We start from the raw sequence: 25,575 nt of genomic DNA, 5'->3' as shown, positions 1-25,575 counted from the left end.
AAAGTCATTTTACTATTGGGATCTACTCTGACAAGCACAATCATACTTTCCAATTTGAACCATATCAAAATGAATTCACTTCTTTTAAAACTATGATTTTAAACCCAAAACTGTGGTTTACTGATTCCCCCTCCCAAACCATGGTTTTGGCCATTTGCCAAACAGGCCCGCAACCAGCACCCTAAAAATATTTTTTAGATGCATCCAGTATCATAAAATGTTTTTTGGTGCATCGAATATTTCAAAATATTTTTTTAGGTACGTTCAATACTCAAAGATATTTTTGGGTGTACCCGGCACTAAGACCAAAAAAATACTCCAGGATGTTAGGTACTACTAAAAAATATTTTAAAATACTGATGGACTGTAAAATATTTTAAAGTGTTGAATGTATCTGAAAAAATATTTCGAGGTGACACCTTAACCCTTACTAAAAACTGAAAATAAATGTTCCTAAGTATCTCTTGGGCAGTTGGGCTGTTACTAGGTAAACTCAGCACGCCTGTACATATGTGTGTGAATAAGAGTATAAATCAGGGCGTATCTAATGTGTTTCAACTTTTGAAGTCTAAATTGAAGTGCGACGTGACGGTTTAACGAGGTGGAGTGGAATAGAGATGGAATGCTATATTATTGAGAAGTTTATTAGGAGAACGAATGATTAAGTAAAATTATATTGGTTATAATTATGGTATTATCAATTATTGAAGTCCAAAATCAATATTGATTTTAGGGTAGGAAAAATGAGTTTATGATGGCTTGAAAAATGATTGGGAGGCCATTCAAGGATATTTTACTCTTTTAAATAATTCTCTCAAATAATAGTCTAAAATTTGAGAGAATCTCAAAAAATATTTTTAAATTACAAAATTTCAAATCAATCTTACTTGTTATACTTTAATATAGTTTAAAATTTTAAAGGTATTCTTTTTTTTTTTGAATTTTTCTTTAAAACTTCCAAATACTGCGCAAGCCTGAAACTTGTGCTCGTGCTTATTCAAGCTTCTTCTTTTTTTTTTTTTTTTTTGAATTCCTTCCTTTATTTTCATTTTTTTAATAATATACAAATCTTTCGTAGGAATTCAGAAACAAAAAACACTCGTCTTCGATGAAATATCTTTGAAATTATGCACACTTGTTATTTCGCCGAAAAAGAATTGACACCTCTTGAACCTAACAAGAAATTGAAATCAATATTTTCGAAGTCTTATTTAGATTACGTTTTCGTTTTACTGCATGCCCTACGTTTCTCATTCTTTGAGCTCCTACAAACAGCCGATGATAGTTTACTTCAAGAAAACTTGGAGACTGAAAAGCGATAATTTCTCAAACTGAACTCTCGTTTTTCTCTTATTCTGCATCCGAATCATTTATTAGGCTTTCCACGTCATAATCCAATTTCCAGCATATCCAGGGTGCTACTAGGATCATAATTCCTTTCAGAACACTGTCATTAACTTTAGTAATGCTATTATTTTGAACAAGATCCTCGGAGAAATTATAGACCCTTTACATCTGACAGACGATGACTGCCAGTATACATGTGAACTCATTCCTACATTAATAACTACAGGCAAATGAAATTACTCGGTAAATGCTAGATCTTCCGCTTTTGACAAGATACGACATATCTGTGCACAACTTCTAGAGATATATACACCCACACATTGTAATTAGTCAGCTTCATGTTCTTTTACTTCTGATACCCCTGAACTCTCCGCCAGCTCTTTCTCAGGCAAGCTCTGTGCATCATTATCACCCTCCAAGTCAGTTTCATGTTCTTTTACCTCTGATGCCACTGAACTCTCAGCCAGCTCTTTCTCAGGCAAGCTCTGCGCATTATTATCACCCTCCACTGCTGGGGAAGGGTGCGAAGATGGAATCCTGTTGTCTGGTGCTTCAGTGTTTACAACCTCCAAATCCGGTACAGTACCCCTTCCATCCCCAGTCACTGTGTGTTCTTCTGATTCCTGCTGGACACCTGTGCCGGCAGTGAGATCTTTCTCAGACATTCTTTCTTCGATTTCACCCTCTGCTGCAGAAGAACAAGGTTGGTCCATGTCTTCTAATGCATTTTCTTGCTTGCCATCATTGCCAATGTTTGCAACATCAGTTTCTGAACTTCCCACACGGTAACCCTCTGTTGCCGGGGAAGATGGAGGGGATGCGTGGTCTACTGACACTGTTGCTAGCACGTCCGCAAAACCCTCAGTAACATCCTTTCCATCAGTAGTATCTGCTTTAGATTCTGCTGATGCATTCTCTAGCATGAAATGATCAGCATTGTTTGTAACATCAACATCTGAGTTCACTTGATCACCCTCTGCAGCTGAACACGGAGACAAAACCCTGTCTGTCGATGCTGATGCTAGCATATCCAGATTAACTTCAGTAACAGGATTTCCATCAGTTATATCACCTTCAGATTCCTTCAACACATTTTCTGGTTGGACAGGACTGTTGTTGATCACTTCATCACTTTCCAAGCTCTCTACATGATTACCCTCTGCTGATGAAGGCTGTGGAGGTGAACCCCCACCCATTGATTCTGGAGCTAGCACATCAGAACAACCATTTGTGAAATCCTTTCCAATATCAGCATTAGATCCTTTTGACACCTCCATCCCCACTGCACAGTAATTTACACCCTTCTCAGATAAGCACCCATCTTTTTCACCTGAGGCTGAGGGACATGGAGTTCCTGATGCATTTCCCATCTCTGCTGCGCAGCTTTCAATAATATCTGCCTTATCCTTCATATCATGTTGTACTTCCGAAGTGCCTACTGGAACCTTCTCAGATAAGGCCTCCAACTCTTTTTGCCCCTCTCCTGTAGTGATGGTCAAAGTCAAAGCTTCACACCTCAATGTATCATCACCAACAGGTATTACGCCAACCTTCATTGCACATAGATGGGAGTCACAAATTAGAATTCAAGGAAATCACGAATCACATAACCAAATTTGACAGATAAGTCATCTCCCATTTGCCTAATTTACTGATTTCGAACATGTAATTCTATACGTGTAAAAAGTAATGTAAAAGTGCATTCTGAATTTTGCGAGGAGGAATGCTATTGCAGACAAGTGAATATGTACCAAGTCAGAGAAATGCTTATATTTAATTTGCTTTGCTCTCCACTAGTAGATGAACCCTTGAACTGGGATAATATGGTTTTACATAGATGAATGCCTCTCACTCAATAATCTTAAAATGAATGCATTTAAGCTTACTATTCAGACACAATACTTGGACTTGCACTGGTACAGTACAATTATAAATCTACTGACCTTTAATACTTGACATCAGGACGAAGTCCAAAGAATAACTTACCAGTGACTCATTCCTTTTTTCACCCATCTCAGCTTCAGAATTACTTGATTGCTGGGGTGGTAACGGATCATCACTGAGAGCCTACAAAGATGAATTTATGGAGGTATCATTACCGTGACATGTATGCTAATAACCAATAGGTGAAATATAGCTTACCATAGTAGCATCCCCACATGTCTCCTCTCCTGTCAGACCAGCTTCTGGTTTCCCTGGCGCTTCTGAGCTGCAAGGAGGTCCCATATCATATGGTACATCAACATGCTCAGTCGCCATGGAAGATGAAGGTATGTCCATTTCCTGGGCTACTGATGGATCAGTAATGGGAGCCTGCCAAAATGAATTCATCAAGTTATATGGATAATAACCATGCCAAAATACTAATGGGCCATAAGTGCAAAACAGCGTACCATAGTGGCATCCCTACACTGCTCTTCTCCTGTCACCCAGCTTTTAGATTCCCTTGGTGTTAGAGAAGTGCTGGGAGGTTCCTTATCATTTGACCCATCAATCTCCATGGAAGATGAAGGTACTTCCATGTTTCTCAATTCAAGTTTTTCTGGCTTATTTCCAGCAACATGAGTTAGTTCCATTTGATCATCCATTTCAGCTCCAGAATAACATAACTCCTGGGGGGGTAACGGATTTGTAACAAGATCCTGAATAAATGAAGTCATTAAGTAAAGGGGTAAAAGAAGGGATATGCTACTAGCAAATAGGTGCAAAATGGCTTACTGCAGTCGCATCCCTTCTATTCCCCTCTCCAGTCAAGCCTTTTGGCTCCACCACTGCTACTGGACTGCATGGAGGCTCCTGATCATATGACACATCCTTCTTACTTTCCTCAATCTCCATAGGAAGCCCATAATCTTTCTTACTTTCCTCAATCTTCACGGGAAGCACATCATCATTTATCAATTCAGGTTTTTCAGGTTTATCAGCCATTTCAACTCTAGTATTTTGTGATTCTTGGGGCAGTAAAGGAATCATCATGTGACCCTGCAGAAATAAATTCATGAAGTAAATTAAGGGATAAGTGCTGTGCCACATATGCCAATACCCAATGGATGCAGGATGGCTTACCACAATGGCATCCCCACAATTCTCTTCGTCAATCAAACTATCTTCAGGTTCACGTGTTTCTACTGAACCGCAAAGAGGACTCTTACCAGATGAGAAATCATTCTCACTTTCCTCAGCCCCTAAGGAAGGAGAAGGTACATCTGCATTTCCGAAAGACTTCTCGGGATTAGTTCCGGCAACCTGAGATGATTCTGGTTGATCCTCTATCTTAGAATTGCGGAGGCCTGATTCCTGCACTTGTGATGGTTTTGTAACGGAACCCTGCAGAAATGAATTTATTGAAGAAAGTGAAGCAATAGTTGCTAGGCCTATACACTTATAGGTACCGACATACCTCAGCAGCATGTCTTTGACTCTTTCCACCATCCAGACGATCTTTTAGTTCCCCACCACCCAGTGCATCGGAGAGTTGACCTTTATGATAAGGGGCATCAGTCTTATCTTGCATCATATCCAAGGAAGACACATTCAAGTTTTGAGGCGCATGTTTCTCTGGATCAAGCCCAGTAACCTGATCTATCTCCATTTCATTGCTCATCTCAGCCTCAACGTAATCTGGTTTCCGTTGAGGTGATGTAGTTGGTGTAGAACACTGCAGGTATCAAATCATAATGCAAATTAGAGGGACAACGAGGCAAAGCAAATATGCCTAATAGATGCTCAAGAACCTACCTCAGGGCTTCCCTGTAACTCTCATCCAGAGTTGACAAGTTTCTCGACTCCTCTGGCATTGGTGGACTGCTGCACTGAGGAACCTGATTAGAAGACGCAGCAATCTTATCCTCATTCGTCAACAAGGAAGATGAAGGGGCATCCATCATTTTGAAAGCATCTTGTTCTGGATCAACATCCAGAGACTTAGAGGCCTCCTTTTCATCACAAATTTCAAGCTTAAAATCTTTTACTTCTTTCACTGAAGGCATTATATTGATTTCTAACCCTGCATTTTGTGGCAAAATATCACCAGCTTGCAAACTAGCATTGTAATTACTCTGATCCACCTTCGAGCCATCCATACCCTCATGGGAGACAGATCTCACAACTGAATTATTATCAAATGATACAACTTCTTGTTCTTTATCTTTCACTTGTGAAGGAATAGAATCTATCACAGTTTCAACTACATCAACCTGAGAAACTTCCTTTTTATCACCTAGAGTATCAGAGCACTTTGGTAACCCTAGAGTTGAAGCTTGAGAACCATCATCAGACAAACAAGCAACCCTCTCTTCCTTACTCCCCATGAGAGACGAAGGCAAACACAAGTTCATTGATGTTTCATCTCCAGAAAGAGCATCACCATCCTGAGTAATATTTCCACTGCCCGCCTCAATTTTAGAATCCTTTAATTCATCCAATGGTAATACACTGCTTGATTGGATACCTGTGATAGAACCTGCTAATTTTTCTTTATTTTCCATCAAACAGGAAGAAGAAACATTTAAATCTTCTTGTGAAATCTTACAATCTTCATGCAATACATGACCATCAGATGAGTCCATCTGAACATTAGTATCAGCTATCGAAACTTTTGTTTCCTCCGGAGCTACAGAGCTGTTGTGCAAATCCTCCTCCATTGACTCTTCCAAAGGTTCTGAATCCTTCACTAGATTCATTTCAGATGATGTCCTATTTTCCTCTTGCACCAAGGATGATGAGGGCAGAACTGCAGAGTCAGATGTAATGTCAGCCACAATATCCCCAACCTGAGAAACACCCACAGAATCATTCACTATATCTTCTGACACAGACGATTGTAATTTCTCTTCCTCAGTTTTTTTACTAGACGTTGTACTCTTGGGAAGATCACCATCCTGAAAAACAACCACAGAATCATCAACAGCAGCTTCCAACCCTGAAGGCTGTGACACCATTGCCGTATCAATAGGATCCTCATGGGCATGGTCTTTAAGTTTTTCTTCCTCATTAACAAAAGAAGACGACATATCTATGCTTGATGCGTTCTCAGGCACAATTTCCTTGACCGGAGAAACATTAATTCTTTTACTGTCAAATGTATCTGTTTCCATGTCACTATTGGTAGGATTGGCAACAACTGCTTGCAACTGCTCACATTTGTCATCCCATTCCTCCACTTTTTCCTCACAGAAGGGTTCTAAGTGGCCCTCCAAAGGTTGAGTCTCATGCAAATTGAAACCATCAGTGGATGACGTAGGAGCAGCTTCATCATCAATGACTTTTGGAGAACTCGGTGGACTTTTCACACTGGCATCAACATAACATTTGATAGTTTCAGATTGCACTAAAGATTCTTCTAACTTATTAGAATTATTCACATCAAAGTTATCAGAATCTGAAGGCTTCAGATCAGCAAGAAAAGGTCTGGGACTTCCAAAACCTTCCATTTCAGGTGATTTGGAACTCTGTTTACTATAAGGTTCTAATGCATTTTGAGAATTATCTTCAATTGTAATCTTCATCTCAGGCTCCAGCGAATCCGAAGAGGCAGGAAGCGAGCTCTGGACTATTGGCTCTCCACTATTACTATCATCAATGTTGGCAGATATGGAAGTTTTAGAGTCATCAAGAGAGAGCTCAGCAGACACTGGTAAAGAATAATCAGTTTCCTTTTCAGAATTAATTTCACCATGTTCAGACATACCAGAAACCTCCATCGTCCTTGAATGAGGGGTTGCTGCAGGACTAGATGGGATCAACTCGGATTGGCCTCCCACAGCTTCAGGCTGGGACACGAACCTAGAGCCGCCGCCATGACACGAAGCAAGAGGTGAAGAAGGATTTTTAGCATTAGGGCTCAATTTATCAGAAGTATTTTCAGCAATACCCGAACGTTCTGCTGTGGCTGAACAATCCAGATTAAAGGTGCCAGCCTGACTAGCAACAGCATTATTACTAGAATTATCAGTTTCCAGGGGAATTGTTCCACATCCAGTGCCACCAACTTCTAGAGGTGAGGAACCTGCAGACTTCTGTAAAGCAGCAGAAAGACTGTTTAAACTAACATTCTCTTGCGCAGCATTAAGTGAACTGGCATCATGCTGAGCCCCAGCCTCAATCTGAGTGCTTGAGGATTCAATGCAATTCTGAATCTGTTCCTTTTGACTAAAATCACTGGCACGGATTTCAGGTTCACTGACAGTCATAATCTCATTCACAACTGCTTTTGAATCAGATGATGTTCCTGAATGTTTTTCATTCCCATTTACTGGAACAACTGAAGTAAAACCCGTTGCTTCAGAAGTTGGTATCTCAGAATTCATTTCGTCCTCAGGATTTTGAGCCTTTAATACCTCCTCTGACAGTTTTTCATGCTTGTCTACAGAAAGCACCGGAGTTACACTTGTTGCTCCAGAAGTTGGCATATCAGAACACTGTTTATTGTCACAGCTCTGGTTATTCAATTCTTCCACTGCAGTTTTAGTCGTTGCACCAATAATTGGGCTGTTCTTATCTTCAATCCCAACAGAATCATGTGCTTTAGGCTTTGCCAAGCAAGTTCCAGAGAAAACTTCCTTCATCACACGAGCAACATCATTCACATTCTGAATTCGGCCAGTAGCAGCAACCTTGTCTGGGGATCCAGAAGCACCATCACCCCTTGATGATGAACCTCTCTGCTGCTTGTTTTGGGAAAAATTGAAGGCTCTCTCTTTCCTTTTTGAATCTGGAACAGCTGTACCACTGGGCAAATGAATCTGGAATTGCTGAGATTGATTAGCATTTGTCCATTCCTGGACCTCACCTCCATGACTTGCTATAGAAGCGGCTTTGTCCCCAGGGGAGTTATGGGAAAGCTGACTCAATTTAGGATCCTGAACAGCCGGAGCACTGGGAACAGGTAAAGCTGAAGCTTGTCTTTTCCCCCTGCGTCGTGGTGGGTCTGCTCTATTTTGAGTTTTACGACCTTGCCTTTTGACCGGCACAGATTCAGATGGTAATGGGCAAGGATGAGAAGATTCAGAGCCCAGAGGGGGAGAGCAAGAAATGCTTGATGGGACACTGGAAGCAACCTTTGCATCCATATGATCCGAAGATTTACCAATGCTTTCCATAGTTGCACTACCAGCTATGGAACTGGCTGGAGAATCAATGTTTGAAGGGGCAGGTTTAGAAGTTTCCACTGGTTGTTGTGTTCTGCCATCAACTGTCTGGTCCTTTGTGACCGCAGTAAGAGGTAAAGTTGGGGCAAGCACAGTTTCATTCCCTGAATTATCACTAATTTTAATGTCGGATGAAGTGAATTGCGAAGAACTCCCTTTAGCCACTGAAGCAGAATCATGAACATTGGAATTCTGCAACTCTGACCCTGTACAAGAAGAACATACCTTGAGTTACTAGATAGTCGTTGCTGATATAAATTAGAAGTTGTAATAAAAACCACTGCACATTCACCTGGAGTTTTAGTAATATTAGATGGTGAAGTCACTGTCTGCTTGGCCAAATCATCCGATTTTTCTGAGAGTTTTAAATCATGATCACCAGGGTTCAGTGATACCTGCTCCTGAATAACACCTTTCGATTCTTGAACAACATCCTCCGTCAAGCTTTTCACATCGACACCTTTTTCACCCAGTGCACTGCCTGATGAAACCTGTAGACTAGAATTTATATGCAACTCCTTCTGACCTGATGTGTCAGGAACAACAGGCAATACAGACTCCTGTTTCTTTCCCCTGCGCCTGGGAGCTCCTCCTCCACTTTGTGACTTCCGACTTTGACCCTTGTTCTGTGTAGGAACACTGGGAAAAGTAGGGGCAGTTTGAGGCGCAGTAGCAGCAGAGGGCAGAGATGTAGGTACCTGACTATTCAGAGAAATTCCAGCACCCAAATGATCCTTTCCACTGTCTAAAGATGTAGAAGCTGATACAATATTTGGATGCTGTATTGTAGCATTGCTGGTAACAGTTCCACTCTGGGAAAAAGCTTGGTCTACAGATGAGTTTGTGGCTTTATCCTCTAGCTGTTCATTTAACTTTGAATCAGGACCACCAGAACCACCAGATACAGGAGATGACACCACAGCCAGCTTCTTCCCTCTGCGTCTGGGTGCTTCACCTCCACTTTGAGTTTTCCGCCCTTGTCCTCTTGCTTGAATTGGCACAGAGACAGCAGCAGCAGTGGATTGCTTCTCAGGAACAGCTGTTGGTAAAGGAACGGCAACCTGTGAGGTGGGAGCAATTCCAGAATCAGAGTGCTGCATGGGTCCAATTGTCCCTACAGCTTCAGATGACTGGGGACTAGAAGATGTTGAAGGCGCAGACAAAGTCCCTCTTTGTAACTGCTTATCCACTCCAATAGCTGCAGGAGGTGCCAGAGAAACCACAGCAGCCGGTGACTTATCTGATGTTATCCTTTTTGGCCTTCCTCTACCTCGTTTAGCTGGAGGAGTTATCTCTTTGGTTTGCTGTACGGGAACAATCTCCACAGGTGGCAGACTTGGGACCGAAGGAGGGATGGCTTCAGGTTCAATGTTAGAAGTAGCTGCAACTGAGTTGGAAGAATTTGCTGGGCCACTTGTTTCTACTACTTCTTCTTTTACTTTGGGTGATCCTGGAGATTCAACCTGACACATCTTCTCAAACTCCTCTTCTGTCCATTGCTCTTCATAAGAACGCACCTACAAGAATAACATACAAGGTGAAAAGCTCAACATTAGGACACCATACTGAACACACAAGGATCTAAATAAGCATTCCTTGATCCAATTTCCCATTTACTCCCTTCAGTCCTTTGAACAAGAAACAAATAACTAAATCATGAAGATCAAAAAAATTAGTTGAAACATTTACTCTTCACAAATACTCCTCCGGTCCTAAATGTAAGACTCATTTCATAGTGTACCAAAAATGTACGTCACAAAGTGTAATTTTTTTCCAAAAAATGCCGCAATTAAATGTGAACTTACAAAATATTTGATGACCCTCATAAAGCCAATTTATATTTAAAGAAGGACATAAGGAGAACTTTTTAATAAATAAGGTAGTCATGGATAGTTAGTCTCTTACAATTAGGACCAAGAGAAGGCTCCCTAATTCTGGTAAGTACATTCATAAAGAAACTTAGAACCAGACTCATGTACATAAGCAGTTTAGATACACATCTACAGCCATATAAACAATTGCACAGGAAGAACCAAAAGATCATACAGTAGACAAACCTCTCTGGCACGTTTTCCCCTCCCATACTGTTGAGTATCAAGGCCCCCAAGATATTCACTTTTCCGCTTTACTCCACTAGGAACTATTGCACCCTTAGGTACATCATATATCTTCATTGCTTCATAGAAATTTTTCAAGTCATCATCAGTTACAAGACGAGGTGGAAGGGGAATTATAAGGTCAGAACTATCAGCTGCCTGGCCAAACATCAATTTCTTCCATGTAGTCTGAAACAATTGATTTAGAGCTACTGTAAGATAATCCATACAAGAAAAAGACAGAAATTCACTTGATCGCATACCATTTCTTCTTCCCTCCTCTTTTTGTCAACAGCCTCAAATATATCCAACTCCATTTCACTGCCCACAAAGGCACATGATCTTTGTCAAATTTCTTTCGACTTTCATTGGACATGAAATTAGCATAGAAGGAGAAGGGTTCAAGGGTAAAAGGCACAACGTAAATGCATGATATAAATGCAATATGTTATGTAACTATAATAACAGATAAAAAAATATTTAAATATGATATAAATTGGATAAATAAGATTTAAATGATATTAAGTAGGATTTAGATCGGGTTTAGGGAAGAAGAGATGTTCAAATGACAAGACACTATGCAGAGGCCCCATAATTTGGAGTGGATCAATATCAGTTTACGTTCCCCTCATTTTATCCAATTGTGATTCCAATGCGGTCATTGATGCAAGAAGGGGGGAGTTGCTTCAAATGACTTATTTTTTTTAAAGACTCCAATGTAATTTTTCTAAGATTTATGTCACAACTCTGGAGGAGATCCTTTCTCAGAAAACCAGTATATTAAGAAAGTAAAGTTTCCATACTGATAAGAGCTCTTAAGCATCTCACTACCCCAGTGTGGGACTTAACACCTCTCTTAGCTATCTCATCGGGCATGCCAAAACACGTACAATACATATGACAGCAAAATATACAACAACATCACACCTATTCTTACATCTAGAGTCACCATGATCAAACGGCACTTCTCAATAACACAGTAACTGTTCTCATCACTCTTGTGCTAAAGTAGAGAGGAGAAACTCCTAGAATGCAATTCATAATCAGAATGGGATGTGCCAGGCAATGGAAAGACAGCCAGGTGGTGAAAGCATTAAGATAAAAAAATACCTCCGAGCCAAGAGATCATTTAGAGCATCATCATCTAATACTGGTGCCGCTTCCTCTTTCTTACACTCACGTAGGAGGGACTCCAAGTATTCTCGTCGATCTTCAGCACTGAGGTAAACAATAGGCAGGGTAAATTAGAAGTTAAATCTATATCATTGTGAACAACTGAATTGGAGTTAAATTTATATCATCGTGAACAACTAAATTGAATTAATATCATGAAAACCTCGTGTTGTTGTCAAAAAACCCAGCAGTAATGCTCTGATTGGCAACACCTAGTTTGTGCTCAGCAGCAGCTCTAACTTGTTCTTCAACAGTTTGAACCTTATTATATAGGAAAATACTTTATCAAACATATGTCCATATGACAAATAACAAATCAAAGCTGATGTTGCAAAGATAATTATTCAAAATTGAACAGGATGACAGGTAGGGTTGTTTTCTATGCACAGTACATCATTATTCAAAAGAAGACACTAAATTTAATCATACATGCCATACACTGATAGAAAACAGTGACAGCAAGAATACTTTCTACACGGTCTAAAAAGCATATTCCAGCTTCATATCAACACTGTACAGGGCATGCAGTTTGCTTCTACAAAGCTTACTAATAAAGAAAGCACTTTCGTTCTTAGAAAGGAAGAAAGAAAATGAGAGGGAGGAGGATAAGATACGCATCTAAAAGAAAAACCTATGAGAATCATTAGCCTACGGGGCTCAAGAATGCAGTAGATTCACTTTATCCGTTGTCACTTCTCAGTACATGATTGATGCAATATACAAATAAACAAATACTGACTGTTTCGAAGCGCAGAACGAGAACATCCCTCTTTTGACCAATTCTATGAGCTCTTGCCTGTGCTTGCAAATCAACCTGATAATATACCAATAAATAAGAAGACCTTAGTATATCAGCAACAAAAACTAAGCAATCCAAAAGCACATAACAGAAATTTCATTGCCTGTGGATTCCAGTCAGTGTCAAATATGATCACCGTGTCAGCAGCTTGAAGATTCACTCCAACACCACCAGCTCGAATGCTTTATAAAACATACGTGCATGTCAGCATACTGAAGCTACTTGGAAATGAGAATACAGAAGAACTTCCAGAGAATTAGGACCTAAATTGTTAACATTTTTTTGTGGGGTGACTTCTAAGAAAAATTACATGAATACAATAAAAGATTTTATCTTCCATTCCGTAACAGTCACCATAGATGCCCACCCACATTAAAACAGCTGATTTAGAAGTAATTACTTCATATTTTACTTCCACAATGGATTTTCATAACAATGTCATATTTTTTTCATTCCGTAAGGGCAATGGGTTTTCATTTGTTTTATTTACACCTGTCATCCAAGCCCTTAACATCAGACTTTTTATATTTAGCTATTAGATCTCATAGCGGGCAAGCATGCTGCTTTTTCTGGGGTTGCTGAAAACTCAATCTGGCAGTGATCTTTGATTGATTCACAGATATAAAAATTAGGGGCGGTAAAAATTCTGGGGTTTTGACACAGAACAAGACGTACCAGGTGTGCCAAGTGATGGTTTAACTACAAACAGATGACAACCAGCAGACTAAAACTAAATGTCAATAACAATGATTTCTTACCCTCTTTCACTGTCACAAACAATACTGTAGTAAACATTAGAATTACCTGAGCAAGAATATAAAGAATGGAGAGCCAGGTTGGTTAAACAAATCAATTAGGGCACCACGGTCACTCCCAGATGTATGTCCATCCAATCGAAGATAACGATACTGTTTTACCGTTAAGTATTCCTCCATAACATCAAGAAGCCTAGTCATTGTTGAAAAGAAAAGAACCTGTAAAGGTATTGATAGAATAAAATCAAACATTATTGAAATGTCCCAAATGAAGGTAAGTGATGCTTAAGGTACATCACTAAATGCAGGGGGGGGGGAGACTATTTCAAGCACATAAAGCATCTGAAGTGGAAACTAACAAGCTAAATCTCACCATTAGAATCTTGAGGAACAAGACACAAGTAACAAAGAAACACTACTAGAGTTAATTGCAGTTTGTCAGTACAAAAAATAAAAAACATCATATTTACAGCTTGTAAGTATCATAGATAAAAGCTAATTGCAGTAACCTAGTAATATGGCGTCTTTCATACCCTATGATCTGTGGCCTTCAACTTTGGTAATAATCGGTCCAACATTTCAAGCTTCCCACAAAGTCTTACAATTGGGGGCAGATAATGCTTGGGTATATAGTTATCCACCTACAGAAGGCAAGAGTCACAGCTTAATCATACAACAAGAAATCAACATAGAATCCCATCCCATGGACCTTGACCTTCCACCAAAATAATCAGATAGATGGAAAGGGTGAAGGAAATAATCAGAGATTGAATAGAGTACAGGGTATAACCTATGCAAAGAGCTCTATACTCTCAGATCATAATAGCAGAAAAACTAAGGGCAAACCTAGAGAGGACACTTTTGATCAGAGTATTTAAAGTTTTTTTATCCGGTTTACCAGCTCAATAAGGAAGAGAAGCTTAAGCACAACACCTTTGAAGAGCACCAAATGCTCCCCAATCTTTCAATGTCACAGTAAAATTATTGTTTTCCTATCCCATCTTCTAAGAAAGATAAAAGCTTACCTCCTCAGCATGCAGTTGGCTCAGATAAGGATGGTTGCAAATATTACGGAGCTCCATAACAGAATTGTGTACCGATCGAGCCTAACAATTGAGGCTTCCAATTAGACCCCAAAACCCAATAAATTAAATTACACATGCACATATACGTGCACGTATATAAAAGAAAAAATGAGAGGAAAATAAGGGGCAAATAAGTCCATTTCCACTAAAGGAATGAGACAGCATTCAACACAGATAGAAAGGACACCTTTGAAGCGCCAATAGAACCAAGATTCTCTTCCACCCGCTTCATTAGAAGTTTCTGATATGCAGAAGCCTCACATCTTACCAGTCTCTCAATCTTTTCAGGCAGCTCATTTTCAACCTATAGTAGGGTGGAAAGGCATGATAATTAACAAAAGATAACAATTTCAAGATATGATGACAGAAAGATGGACAAGGACAATTTCAAATTCAAATGTTCTACATTTATGTCCTCATAAGTCAAATCAAGTAAGGAAAATATTAATGTACAGGCAGCTCATTACAACTGAAAGTATGATAGAACTAAAAAATAATAAACATATAATAATGAAGTCCAGATAAAATTACTACAAGATAGACAAATACAGTTTTTAAGTCTCAACTTAGATGTCTAAATCCAAGGAAAATGCAGCAGATGACGCAAAAATAAGTTATATCTATATCATTTTTGGCCCCAGAAAAAAGTTATATCTATATCATAAAAGGACGCCACTCAGAATCTTTCTTTTATAATCAAGCAGAAAAAAAAATACAGCACATGACATGAGTATAAGTTATGTCATACAAGGACACTACTCATAATTTTGTTAAACATTAGTCATTCATTTTATGGAAAATGAAATATCTAGCATTACTCTCAGGCAGCTCATTATTAAAAATTCATCTTGATAGCACGTACCACAACATCAGAGGAGAACATAGAGAATGATTGTCATAGTAAGCATGTGGCTCAAGCCGGTTAAAAACATAATGTTCCTCCACAAACGTAGTTGACATGGATAGTGGTGGACAAATTCAATTACAAAGCAAATATATGCAGAACTATACTTTTATAATCATGATAAAAATTAATTATTCATTATGAGAAATTCATGATGTTCATGAATCACAAGCCACAGAAATTTATCAGTTATATCAAGCTGCAATTAAAGTACAAAGAGAACTCAAGACCATGGATAGAAACAACTAATGAGAATGAGCACCTTATGTTTTAGCCTGCGAAGTACAAATGGCCTCAGAACTTGATGTAGACGGTTTATGATCAAGAGATTCTCCTCCTCAGACAGTAAAGCCTTATTAACAAAAGACAACAACATGAACATTGCAAAAGTTGGGTCTTTAACTTGTGCACAGGGCAGCATCAATATATCAAGGAAAAATTTTAATGTTAATACCGATCCAAATCTTACCTCATCAGGTGAACTGTCTCCATTACTCTGAAATGGTTTATTGAACCATTGAGAAAAGTCCTCTGATGAATTAAATATGTTAGGTAACAGGAAATTAAGCAGTGCCCACAATTCCTCAAGATTGTTCTGTATGTGAGAAGAGCACACACATTCAACATCAGTATCATGGCAACAAAGCAAAAAGACAAAGCAAAAGTCAGCAGATTCAGCAGAACTCTGTCATTCAGAGAAAGAAGCAAATGCAAAGAAAATTTTAAAGAGAGAATGATCATGCATCACCAGCAAAGATCAATACCGGAGCCAAAGGTACAAAGAGGGAGGGGAAAAGAGAGGGAAACCTGCAATGGTGTTCCAGTTAACAACAACCGATGAGAGCTTTGATAGTGTTTCAAGTCAGCATTCAACTTGCAAGAAGCATTCTTTATTCGGTGCCCTTCATCAATTATTACATAGTGCCAATGTATTTTGCTCAGCTTAGGCCTATCATGCTTGTTCATTAGATACTCGTATGTTGTCAATAGTACATTAAATTTCTGGTGAACAATCCTTTCCCTACAGTATGAATAAAAATCTCAGAATCATATAGCAAAACACAATTTCAAACAAGCAAGAGGTTGTTATCTATCATTCCATTACTTGAATAACCGCCGACGCTCCTCTGGAGGTCCAGAGTAGACAATTTTATGAACACCTGGAGCCCAAAAATTAATTTCCGACTCCCAACCAGGTAGAACTGAAGAGGGAACAACCACAAGAAAAGGTCCTCTATCATTTTTGGTTTCCATCAGGTAGCAAATCAGAGCAATAACCTAGACAAGTGAAACATGATCAGGATCTGGCAGAGTATAAGTTTAAATTTTAAGGTCCAATAATGCTCCCATCTACAACAGAAAGTAGCTTCTGCCATCTTCAGGTGAGTAGTTTTAGCCCTGTTGATGCAGGACCAAACATGCACTGATACTCTATAGCTACTCTTTCATAGAATATCAAAAAATCTAACTAAGAGAAATTACCAAGCAGGAAAACATAGTATTAAATAATAGACATTAAGCATACAGTGAAAAACAGGAATCTAGCTCCCAAAACGACTTTCCCACTTGAACAGAACTACAGCATACCTGAACAGTTTTACCCAGTCCCATTTCATCGGCAAGTATTCCATTCAAATGATTGTTGTATAGCGAAACCAACCACCTCAGGCCATTCATTTGGTACCTGGAGCATAAAAATCACAATCAAAAGCAATGTCAACCTAAACTCCCTCCTTACCAAACATCAAACAAGGTTAAATAAAAATAATTAAAAAAGAGAGAAAATAAGCCAGAGAACATGCAGAGAGAATTAATCTCCCTGCCTTACCCACAAAAGCAGGGCCAAATTAGTTCAACAAATGTTAAATTACCCTGTCAATCATCAATGAATTTTCAATTTGGTCTTTACAGATTAAAAGTTTGTGACTAGTTCCCAATAGTTTTAGGGGTGAACCTCATCATTCACCGACCATTTGTGTGAATTTACTTTATTAACATGAACTTTGGGCCCCCCAGGCACTAGAAAAGGAATAAAGGAAGATGTCCAAGTGAAATCTACTGGCATGTAGGGCATGTGATGAAAGGGACCACATTTAAAAAAAGGGCGGGGCACTTCAGATTTTGTGGATCAGCATGGTAATCCAACCCACAAAAACATCACCATGACAACAAACAAAAGAAGCTTCTCCACCGTTCAATAAAATGCAGTCAAATTTCAATCCCCATAATAAAACATACACATGAATCTACTAGAATTCATAAACTATAAAAAGGAGGAAACTTCACTTACTCCCTCAATTTTCCACCCTGCAGAGAAGATGGCTGCTCAGCAATGCTCTCCTTTATACTGCACAAAAAAAATTTGTTTACAACAGAGAAATAGAACTAAAACTACATATAAGAAAATTCAGGACAACATTTATAGATCAATGGGCTAAAAAGATGACAGATGTAAGTAATTTCAGAAAGACATTCTTCACAACAGAATAAAGTTATTAGCAAAGAGCTCAAGAAGATCAATCTTTGAAGATAACAGGGTAGAAGTATCACCTGTGGGCCATCATATAATACTTCTCATTGCTTTCCAAATAATGCTGAAAAAGAAATTGCAATATATGAGTTCCATGTTCTATCATATAAACTTAAGGAAGTGGTTGGTTGGAAGGACTTGCCTTTGCCTGATCACTTTCATCCTCATTTTCAAGAGTTGTCTCATTTTTCTCAAACACACTTCCATTTCCTGCCTCATCAACATCATGCTCAAAACGACCAGCTACAGTCTTTGCCTCTTGAAGCTTTGATCCAAGCTTTTGAAGATACTTCTCGGTCTCTTTAAGAAGTTGCTTTACCCGATCTGATTTTGCATCCTAGTGCCATCATTTAAGATTATATTAGCCAAAAGTTCTAAATATGAACGCTTCAGCAAAAAGGGTAACCACAAAAACCCACCTGCACCATTCGCAGATAGCCCTCCACATCATTTATTTTCAACAAATTAATCTTTTCCCTCTGAATTCTATCAATCTTCTCTCGATGAATTCTTTCCTTTCTTTTATGGAACTCCTTCACATATCTATTGAAACCCTTCCACCTTTCTCTCTTGATTTTGAATGCATCATCTAGCCTTTCCCTACAATTCAAGAAACAAAGCAGCATACCAAGTGAGGAAGAATGGCAGGGAAAAAGAGAAATTTGTATATAAATTCAACTAACATGTGTACCTATCTACTAAGAATGCACTAGAAGTAAAAAAGAAACAGCAGAAATGGGTAAGAAGAGCACATACTTGTGAACTTCAATCTCACTGAAAAACTCCTTCTGCCTCTCTCGAATTCTCTTCTGACGCTCTTCCTTCATTTTCTGCTCAAACCTTTCAAGTTGCTTAATCCTCCTACCATGCCTATGTTTCTTAATTGACTTCAAATGGTCCATCTCAGATGTAATCGGTTTGAAAAAATCATTCAAGAAACCACTGCCCAAGAGGGAAAATTACATTGTCAAACTACAAGTATTTTGAAGTCTTCAATACAAGAAAGAAAAAAAGAAAAAAACCTTCGAAGACGACGCTGGAGATCCAATAGTTGAAGTTTTTTCAGCTCTATAACACTCTTTGTCTTAGCAGATATATCTTCAGATGAGTTCACATTTTCCTGCATCAGAGGGATTTATGTACAGGCCATGGAAACAAAACGGCATTAGGTAATAACAAAACTATCTACAATTGCAGTGTAGCAGAGCACAAATAATAAATCACATGAACACAGAAACATATCAAAATTGAGCTACTAAGAGAGAAACAGTTAAAACAAACCTTTAGCTTGTCATAACATGAAACAATTTTTTGCCTTGTCTTTTGCTGTTTTCGTACCCAATTTTGCTCAATTAGAAGCCTCCTCTTATGCTGATCCATAATCCATTTCTCCGACATTGTATATCTTGGAGATGCTGGCATTTCAGCTGATGCAAACCTCTCATTCCCTTCTTGCTCTGCAAGTAATTTCTTTTGAAAATCAGAACACCTGAGAAATATGCATAGAAATAAAGTAGGAAAGCAACAAAAAATTTGGTTCCAGGTACGCAATTCTATTGCACATGATTCTCACCCATAGAAACATGTTTTGTCATAACATTACCATCCTTCAACATGGTCACTCCCTGAGGATCGCTGTCAGTTCCTGGCACAGGTTTCCAGTGCTCCTTTAAGGAATAAGAAGGCAAGTGACTAACAGAACTATGATTCCGAGGTCCACCATTATTATTACCAATATTTTGAAAATGACTAGGAATATTCTCTCTTCTCTCAACTGGCAACTCGTGCTGAACAGCAGGCACCTGTAGAGGTCCCTTCAGAGTGTCATTGTGACTGACAAATCCAGACCAGTTAATGCCATCAGGGTTCACAGGCTTATTCAGACCCATGACAGTAGATGTCTGGTTAGACCTTCCAAACTGCATATTGCTATTGTCAACATCATCCAAATGATTATTAACAACCAAAGAACCCCTTCCGCTCACAGAATCGTGCTGCTGAAATGTTGGGTTTGAAAACGCTTGTGCAGCCACTCTTTCTTGAATCTGTCGTTCAACTTCTCCTTTCTTTAAGGATAGCAGATGCTTCCTTTCTTCTAAAAGTGCATGGACATCAGAATGCAGGTTACCTTTGTCCTCCATCACATTTGGGCTCTCAACCCCCTTTGAAAATGAATCAGCCTCCAGAATCTTTCCCGCAGGAGACGACAGAGTAGGGTTTTTATCAGTTTGTCTCATATTGTTTAGGCCTCCAAAAGGCATCATCATTCCAGATGCACTATTGGGTTCATTCGAAGACTGTGATTTTCCTTTCTGGTCAATCAGCTCTTTGCGGGAACCATCTGTATTGCCACCTCATTGCACACCAGTTAGTTGAAGAAGACCTTTTAATTTTTTGACCAAAAAAACAAATAAAAAAACTAGATATCACTAACCTTCTCTAGAAAAAGTGGTTCCCAATGCAATCTCAAGATGTAATTTCTTTGGTGGCAAACCATTTCTGCCCATTAAACAACGATTTTTATCAAGCCACTTTCAGAGATAATTCAAGTCACACCTAAAAAGTGTTGGTAGAACATATCTACCTGAATGCTAGAAAAACAAGGCACTGAGCTCGAAGCTGCTTTAACTGTTGTTCTCTAAATGGTGTGGAAGATGATGCAGGTCCAGAAAAAGGCAATTTTCCAGTGTCTCTCGGAGGACCACTTTGTCTTGGCATAGCTGATTCTGTGGCACTGTTTTGCCTTCCAATCTACCAATTAAATTATCAGGTCAAGCAATCAGGTTGGCTCATATTTAAGTAAGATTCATAGATAGCAAAAAGCAGAATATTCTTGGGGGGCCCACAAAAGTTTGAACTTAAGGCCTAGTATAAATAACCTGACTCCTCACGGCTAAACCAGGCCTATTGGCTTCAAGCAGAATAAATATTAACTATTCATATATAATCATTAAGTTGTCACCAAGTCTATCAGAGTTAGATGACCATTGCACAGTGTCTATATATATATATATATATATATATATATAAAGTAGAGAAAATAAAGGGGCGAACCAGAAGGCAAAAATTTGAGCATAACAAGAAATAAAAGTTAATGTAACCTCTCTTCTAAGCTGATCAATCTAGCTCCCAAACAGCTAGGATTTGCCATCAAGGACCACTTCACCCAATATTTTCACAATTAGGAGATGACCCATGAATCGTATTACTAGTATCTTTATCATTTATCATGGCCTTTGACATACACCGTTTGGTTTATAAGCCTAGATAAAACTTAAGCCCACCATGCAATGTGCTGAAATTTAATTTAACTAAAAAAGGGGGAGTAGTAAGGATCAAAATCTTCACACTCAATCATTGAGGCTCTAGTATCAGAATCACATGAAAAAAAAAAAACAAATATTAAGCATTTAGAGAACACACCAAAGATTTTATTTTTGTTCACAATCTCTAATGGAATCAGATGCTATCCGCTAGAAAGAATAATCAATCTCTCCCAAGAGCTGAAATGGCTAAATTAGTGGCAACATGTGAGGGCTAGACAATATACATAGCCATAGACTTTCCCGCTCTCCAGCAGGAGAGTGAGCAAAAGGAGACTGCTCTTCTACCAGAACACTAGATAACGAAAATGAACACCTTACTAAGTGTAATAGCCAAATAGCACCAACAATTAGTGTTCAAATATATCCTTCTAGATCAACAGTGCCTGGCTTCATAAGGCTGTTTCCTCACATTTAGACACATAAATACTTTGAAACAAAAGGCCATCTATTTTTGTATTGTGGTTGTAATGTAGCCTAGCACTTTTTATTTTGCCATTTGGAGAGCAATGGATTTACCCACCAAATTTGAAAGTCTTTTCTAAATAAAATGCCATGGTTTCCCAACATCATTTTCTGTCTTGATGAAATTCTCCTTCTTTCTACATCTTCTCCGCATCAATAAATTCTTTTTATAGTAAAAAAAATATTCTGGATAAATAATTGTGAAAAGGGGACATAACAGTGGTTTTCACCGTTATAGGTACAATGAAAAATTTTCATTATTTTACTGGGGGTCAAAACCCTACAAAGAACCAATCAGCTCTACCATTCTCAGTCGTTTCTGATGAAGTTAATATTAAAATTAATAATAGTATGAAAGCATTTTCAACTTCCAGAGAACACTATTGTGCAACCATCTACAAAATACAATACAGTCTTTTTTAGTTTTAAATTAAATTAATACTGAGAAGGGGCATCCCATCAACTTCACAACTGTAATAGTACATATGCCTCATGAAATTAGCCTCCATCAAAAATCTCAGACCAGGTGACTACACAAGGTGAACAGGCAAACAAATGCATTATATGGAAATAAAAAATTTAAGGACTAGAAAGCAGCATTAAGCACCTGTGCCACTTTATGTGCATCAGCTAAAGTAGCTGCGCTGCCCCCATCATGCTCAAGACCACCACCACCATACTGCATTGGACTTGAAAAAGCTGTTTCTGCCAATGGATATGCACCAGTAGCAACTGCCATCCCTCCATGAGCCTTGCCATACGCACCTGGAATCCAGCAAGAAAATGACTCCATAAATAATAAGATGCAAAAATTCCAAAATTGTAGCTTTTCCTTGTTAACATCAAAATGTAAGCAGAACTGATATGTTCCCAAATCCTTATTGTCCTAGTTTGACATTTGCAGACATATTAATGAAGTAAAATGCATCCAAGAGCTTGAATATAACTCATGAAAAGCCAAGACTGACATAAGAACCAGAGTGAGCATAAAATCTCCATATAAAGATGTCATTGGATAATCAACGTTAAATGCATCCTCTTTCTTCAAATTTTGCCACTTGTACATTCCAATATACAATGACCCTGTGGCTGCAATGTTTTCACGCTACTAGACAGAGCTATGAAAAGATCCATTGCACCACTACTTGAAACCATGTTAAAGTTAGTCTGCTCACCACTTTTAACTGGAAGGCCATCTGATGGTTCAGCTTTTGTCATTTTCCCCTTCCTAGCATTAACAACAGTATTCCGCGAATCAAGTTGAGAAGGACCATCAACATGTGGTTCCACAGGTGAGGATGTATCTCCCCTCTTTCTCTTTGTTGCAGCTTTCTTACCATCCTTTTGACTCCCCTGCTTTTCCCAGTTAGCAGTATCACGTCTGTCTTGTGACTGTGAGTTTGCAGACCTTGAGTCCAAACTAGAAGGACTTTCTTGATCAAAAGACTGACTACTCCTCTGAGCCACAGATCCCTGATAATAATCAGGAGCTCCACTACTTGGGGCAACCGGTGGCCGGTTAGAAGCAAATGGTTCCATTTTGGACATATCATGTTCGGTCAAGCCCACTCTAGAATCCTTTGGAACACCTACTGCCTGTGAAGATCCTATACAAAAACAATAACAATAATGATATGAAAACCTATGATAGGGAATGATCAATATTCTATCTTGAGAACCCACTGTCATATATCTACCTATTTGGGCTCCACCAGTTAAGGGAAGGCGCGAAGACTTCAATGCTTCAATATCAAGGCCATGCTGATTTATAACAGTCTCCATTGCCCTATAAAAGACAAGATTAAATAGAAGGAAAATGCATTAAAAGATTTTATTTAGCAGGTAAAAGAACTTTACTGAGTGTGGAGAATGAGAAGGATTAAAATAGGCAAAACAATACAGGCCCAGTGCCTAGGACAAGAAAATATAAACTTTGCTAGAAATATCAAATTGCAACAAGGGCAACATCAATATCTATGGGTAGAGTTACAAGTCTATTGGGTAAGAAGGCCCTCGTGCCCCAAAAAAAGGAGCATGGTTAGCAAAAATCAAAATGAAAAGAAAAAGGGGTCAACAATTCAATAACTACGCACGCATTAGAATGGTAGTTGCCATAGTTACCTTGATATCACTTGATACGGCATTGAATGTTCCTTTCCACTTGATTTCATGTGTTGAAGTATCTGAGAAGCACATAAAAATAAGTCAATCACAAGCACAATTAATTGTATGTACGGAATTTTTTAATAAATATTTTTTTAAAAAAAAGGCCACAGATCATCTGAGAAGCACATAAAAAGAAGTCAATTACAAGCAGATTTAGTTGTATATGAGGATTTTTTTTTTTGAATAAATTAAAAAGAAAAAACCACAGATTTTTATTCAAGAGAAAACAGAACGCACCACATAGAGTTTAGTAGCCAACTTGGCTGGCTCATCTTTTGAATCCTGGATGAGTTTGTGCAGAAACTTCGCTGCCTCCAACTCAACATTATGTGAGGACGCCATATCATTTAAGCTGCAGTATGCAAGCAATAACCAACATTATCAGATCAAAATAAACTATGAATTGCTTGCATTTTTAAATAATTCCAAAGAATAATCAATATTCACAACAATGGTATCTCCAAACTCGATGCAGAGAATGATTATAGTGATGCAGACTGCAATGAACTTCACATTTTCAACAGCAACCACATAAACCCAGCAGACCTTGTTTGTCAGCCTACGTATCTTATTGGGTAGCATATGTGCGTTCGTTCCAGCTATCTAAATAATCCCACAAAACCAACAGGGTAAAAAGGCGGGGGCATTAATCAAGACATGCATGAAACTGTGCGAATGCTTTAATTCCGGAATATGAACCGAAAATTTACCAAGACAGCTCTCACTTTCTCATTTGTACCCTATCTTACACTTTTCAAAACCAAAATTTATATATTTATACGCCAATTTATCAACATATACAAAACTCGTGTTCCTTTCTATTCCAAAACCACCCAAAAGAAAAAGGGAAAATTATGCCTCTGTATCTTTATGCCCGCAATACCACATCATCATTACTCTTAACGCAGAAAATCGCGCAAACTTAGTTTAAGTACACAAGAAGCCATGTTACGGCAAATACAGGGAGGGAATGCCGGCTGAACCAGCTGCGACTCTCCAAGCTGCGTTCCGTAGTTAGCAAGGAAAAATCAAACCCATGAAAACTCCAGAAAAAACGACTGACTCGAGTCTCCAAAAGGTGAAATTTGACGGAGGTGGTTTCTAGAGGAGTCCTAGCGTGAAAGACACAATTGGAAACGCAAGAACACTGTCAGTAGCCAGAAATTCAGGTGGGTCATTTAAGAATTACCTGATCGGAGATCGAGGCTATGACACTCCGAGAAGTGAAGCGGGGTCAGCTACATAGAGAACTCGCCCCTGAAAGCCTAGCTCGCGACGGAAAAAAGAACCGACCTTTCCCAGAATGAGACCCGCAAACAAGGTCTCTGGTCCGGTACGTGCGTGGTGTGAGCCTTTGTGCGGGAATTGTGAATTTAACACGCGCGGAGTCTGATGACGGGGCGCTCTTTATTTTTTTTGGCCCCATCGATGGCCGGGGGCTTATTAGAGCTCATGAAAATGTAAAAATTAAACTAAGACTTAATAATTAAGGATACGCCAACAAAAGCGGTGCGGCGGGTCCTGATCGTAATCAGCTTCCATGATCTAATTTATTTAAATTTTATTTACTAGAAAATATATATTAAGTACATAATTATTATTAATCAGATAAAAATAAGGGAAAATTGCAAAAAAAGACCTTGGAATTGTAAAACGCAGATAGGGACCCTTGACAACTTCACTTTGGGTTTTGACAAGAATAATATGCCCTGAAGTTGTCAAAACCCAAAGTGAAGTTGTCAAGGGTCCCTATCTGCGTTTTTGCAATTCCAAGGTCTTTTTTT

General features: G+C 38.8%; 2 protein-coding genes across 6 annotated transcripts; both read right to left on the bottom strand.

Annotated features, from left to right (window-relative positions):
• Positions 1–1,422: 1,422 nt before the first annotated feature.
• LOC114718604 (uncharacterized) lies at positions 1,423–4,947 on the bottom strand. 3 transcript variants are annotated; one of them, XM_028903970.1, is made up of 7 exons: positions 4,748–4,947; positions 4,414–4,674; positions 4,066–4,329; positions 3,741–3,989; positions 3,490–3,660; positions 3,334–3,414; positions 1,423–2,897 (listed from the first exon to the last, which is right to left on the bottom strand). In XM_028903970.1, exons 1-7 carry the CDS (start codon positions 4,937–4,939, stop codon positions 1,674–1,676), a joined length of 2,442 nt encoding a protein of 813 aa, XP_028759803.1. In that variant the 5' UTR covers positions 4,940–4,947; the 3' UTR covers positions 1,423–1,673. The 3 variants fall into 3 exon arrangements, with proteins under 3 accessions (XP_028759803.1, XP_028759806.1, XP_028759804.1); XM_028903973.1 differs by having other exon boundaries at positions 3,741–3,845; positions 4,168–4,329; XM_028903971.1 differs by having other exon boundaries at positions 4,414–4,644.
• On the bottom strand, positions 4,924–25,141 carry LOC114718602 (chromatin structure-remodeling complex protein SYD). 3 transcript variants are annotated; one of them, XM_028903969.1, is made up of 35 exons: positions 24,981–25,141; positions 24,029–24,143; positions 23,747–23,808; positions 23,323–23,411; positions 22,801–23,232; positions 22,233–22,390; positions 20,422–20,588; positions 20,272–20,336; positions 19,823–20,178; positions 19,411–19,756; positions 19,119–19,294; positions 18,860–18,957; positions 18,594–18,779; positions 18,257–18,437; positions 17,980–18,174; positions 17,858–17,901; positions 17,598–17,654; positions 16,895–16,991; positions 16,413–16,585; positions 16,115–16,328; positions 15,777–15,902; positions 15,570–15,659; positions 14,591–14,707; positions 14,344–14,424; positions 13,852–13,959; positions 13,368–13,537; positions 12,667–12,745; positions 12,504–12,578; positions 11,928–12,025; positions 11,702–11,809; positions 10,855–10,912; positions 10,553–10,780; positions 8,788–10,012; positions 5,086–8,701; positions 4,924–5,005 (listed from the first exon to the last, which is right to left on the bottom strand). In XM_028903969.1, the coding sequence occupies exons 2-35, from the start codon at positions 24,131–24,133 to the stop codon at positions 4,948–4,950; spliced, it is 9,438 nt and encodes a 3,145-aa protein (XP_028759802.1). In that variant the 5' UTR covers positions 24,134–24,143; positions 24,981–25,141; the 3' UTR covers positions 4,924–4,947. The 3 variants fall into 3 exon arrangements, with proteins under 3 accessions (XP_028759802.1, XP_028759800.1, XP_028759801.1); XM_028903967.1 differs by having other exon boundaries at positions 19,411–20,178; XM_028903968.1 differs by having other exon boundaries at positions 19,441–20,178.
• Positions 25,142–25,575: the final 434 nt, after the last annotated feature.

This window comes from Neltuma alba, unplaced genomic scaffold (genome assembly GCF_004799145.2).
Source record: "Neltuma alba isolate B1F8T4 unplaced genomic scaffold, ASM479914v2 tig00011854_pilon, whole genome shotgun sequence".
Taxonomy (NCBI): Eukaryota; Viridiplantae; Streptophyta; class Magnoliopsida; order Fabales; family Fabaceae; genus Neltuma; species Neltuma alba.
This window is presented reverse-complemented; position numbering and strand designations above follow the sequence as displayed.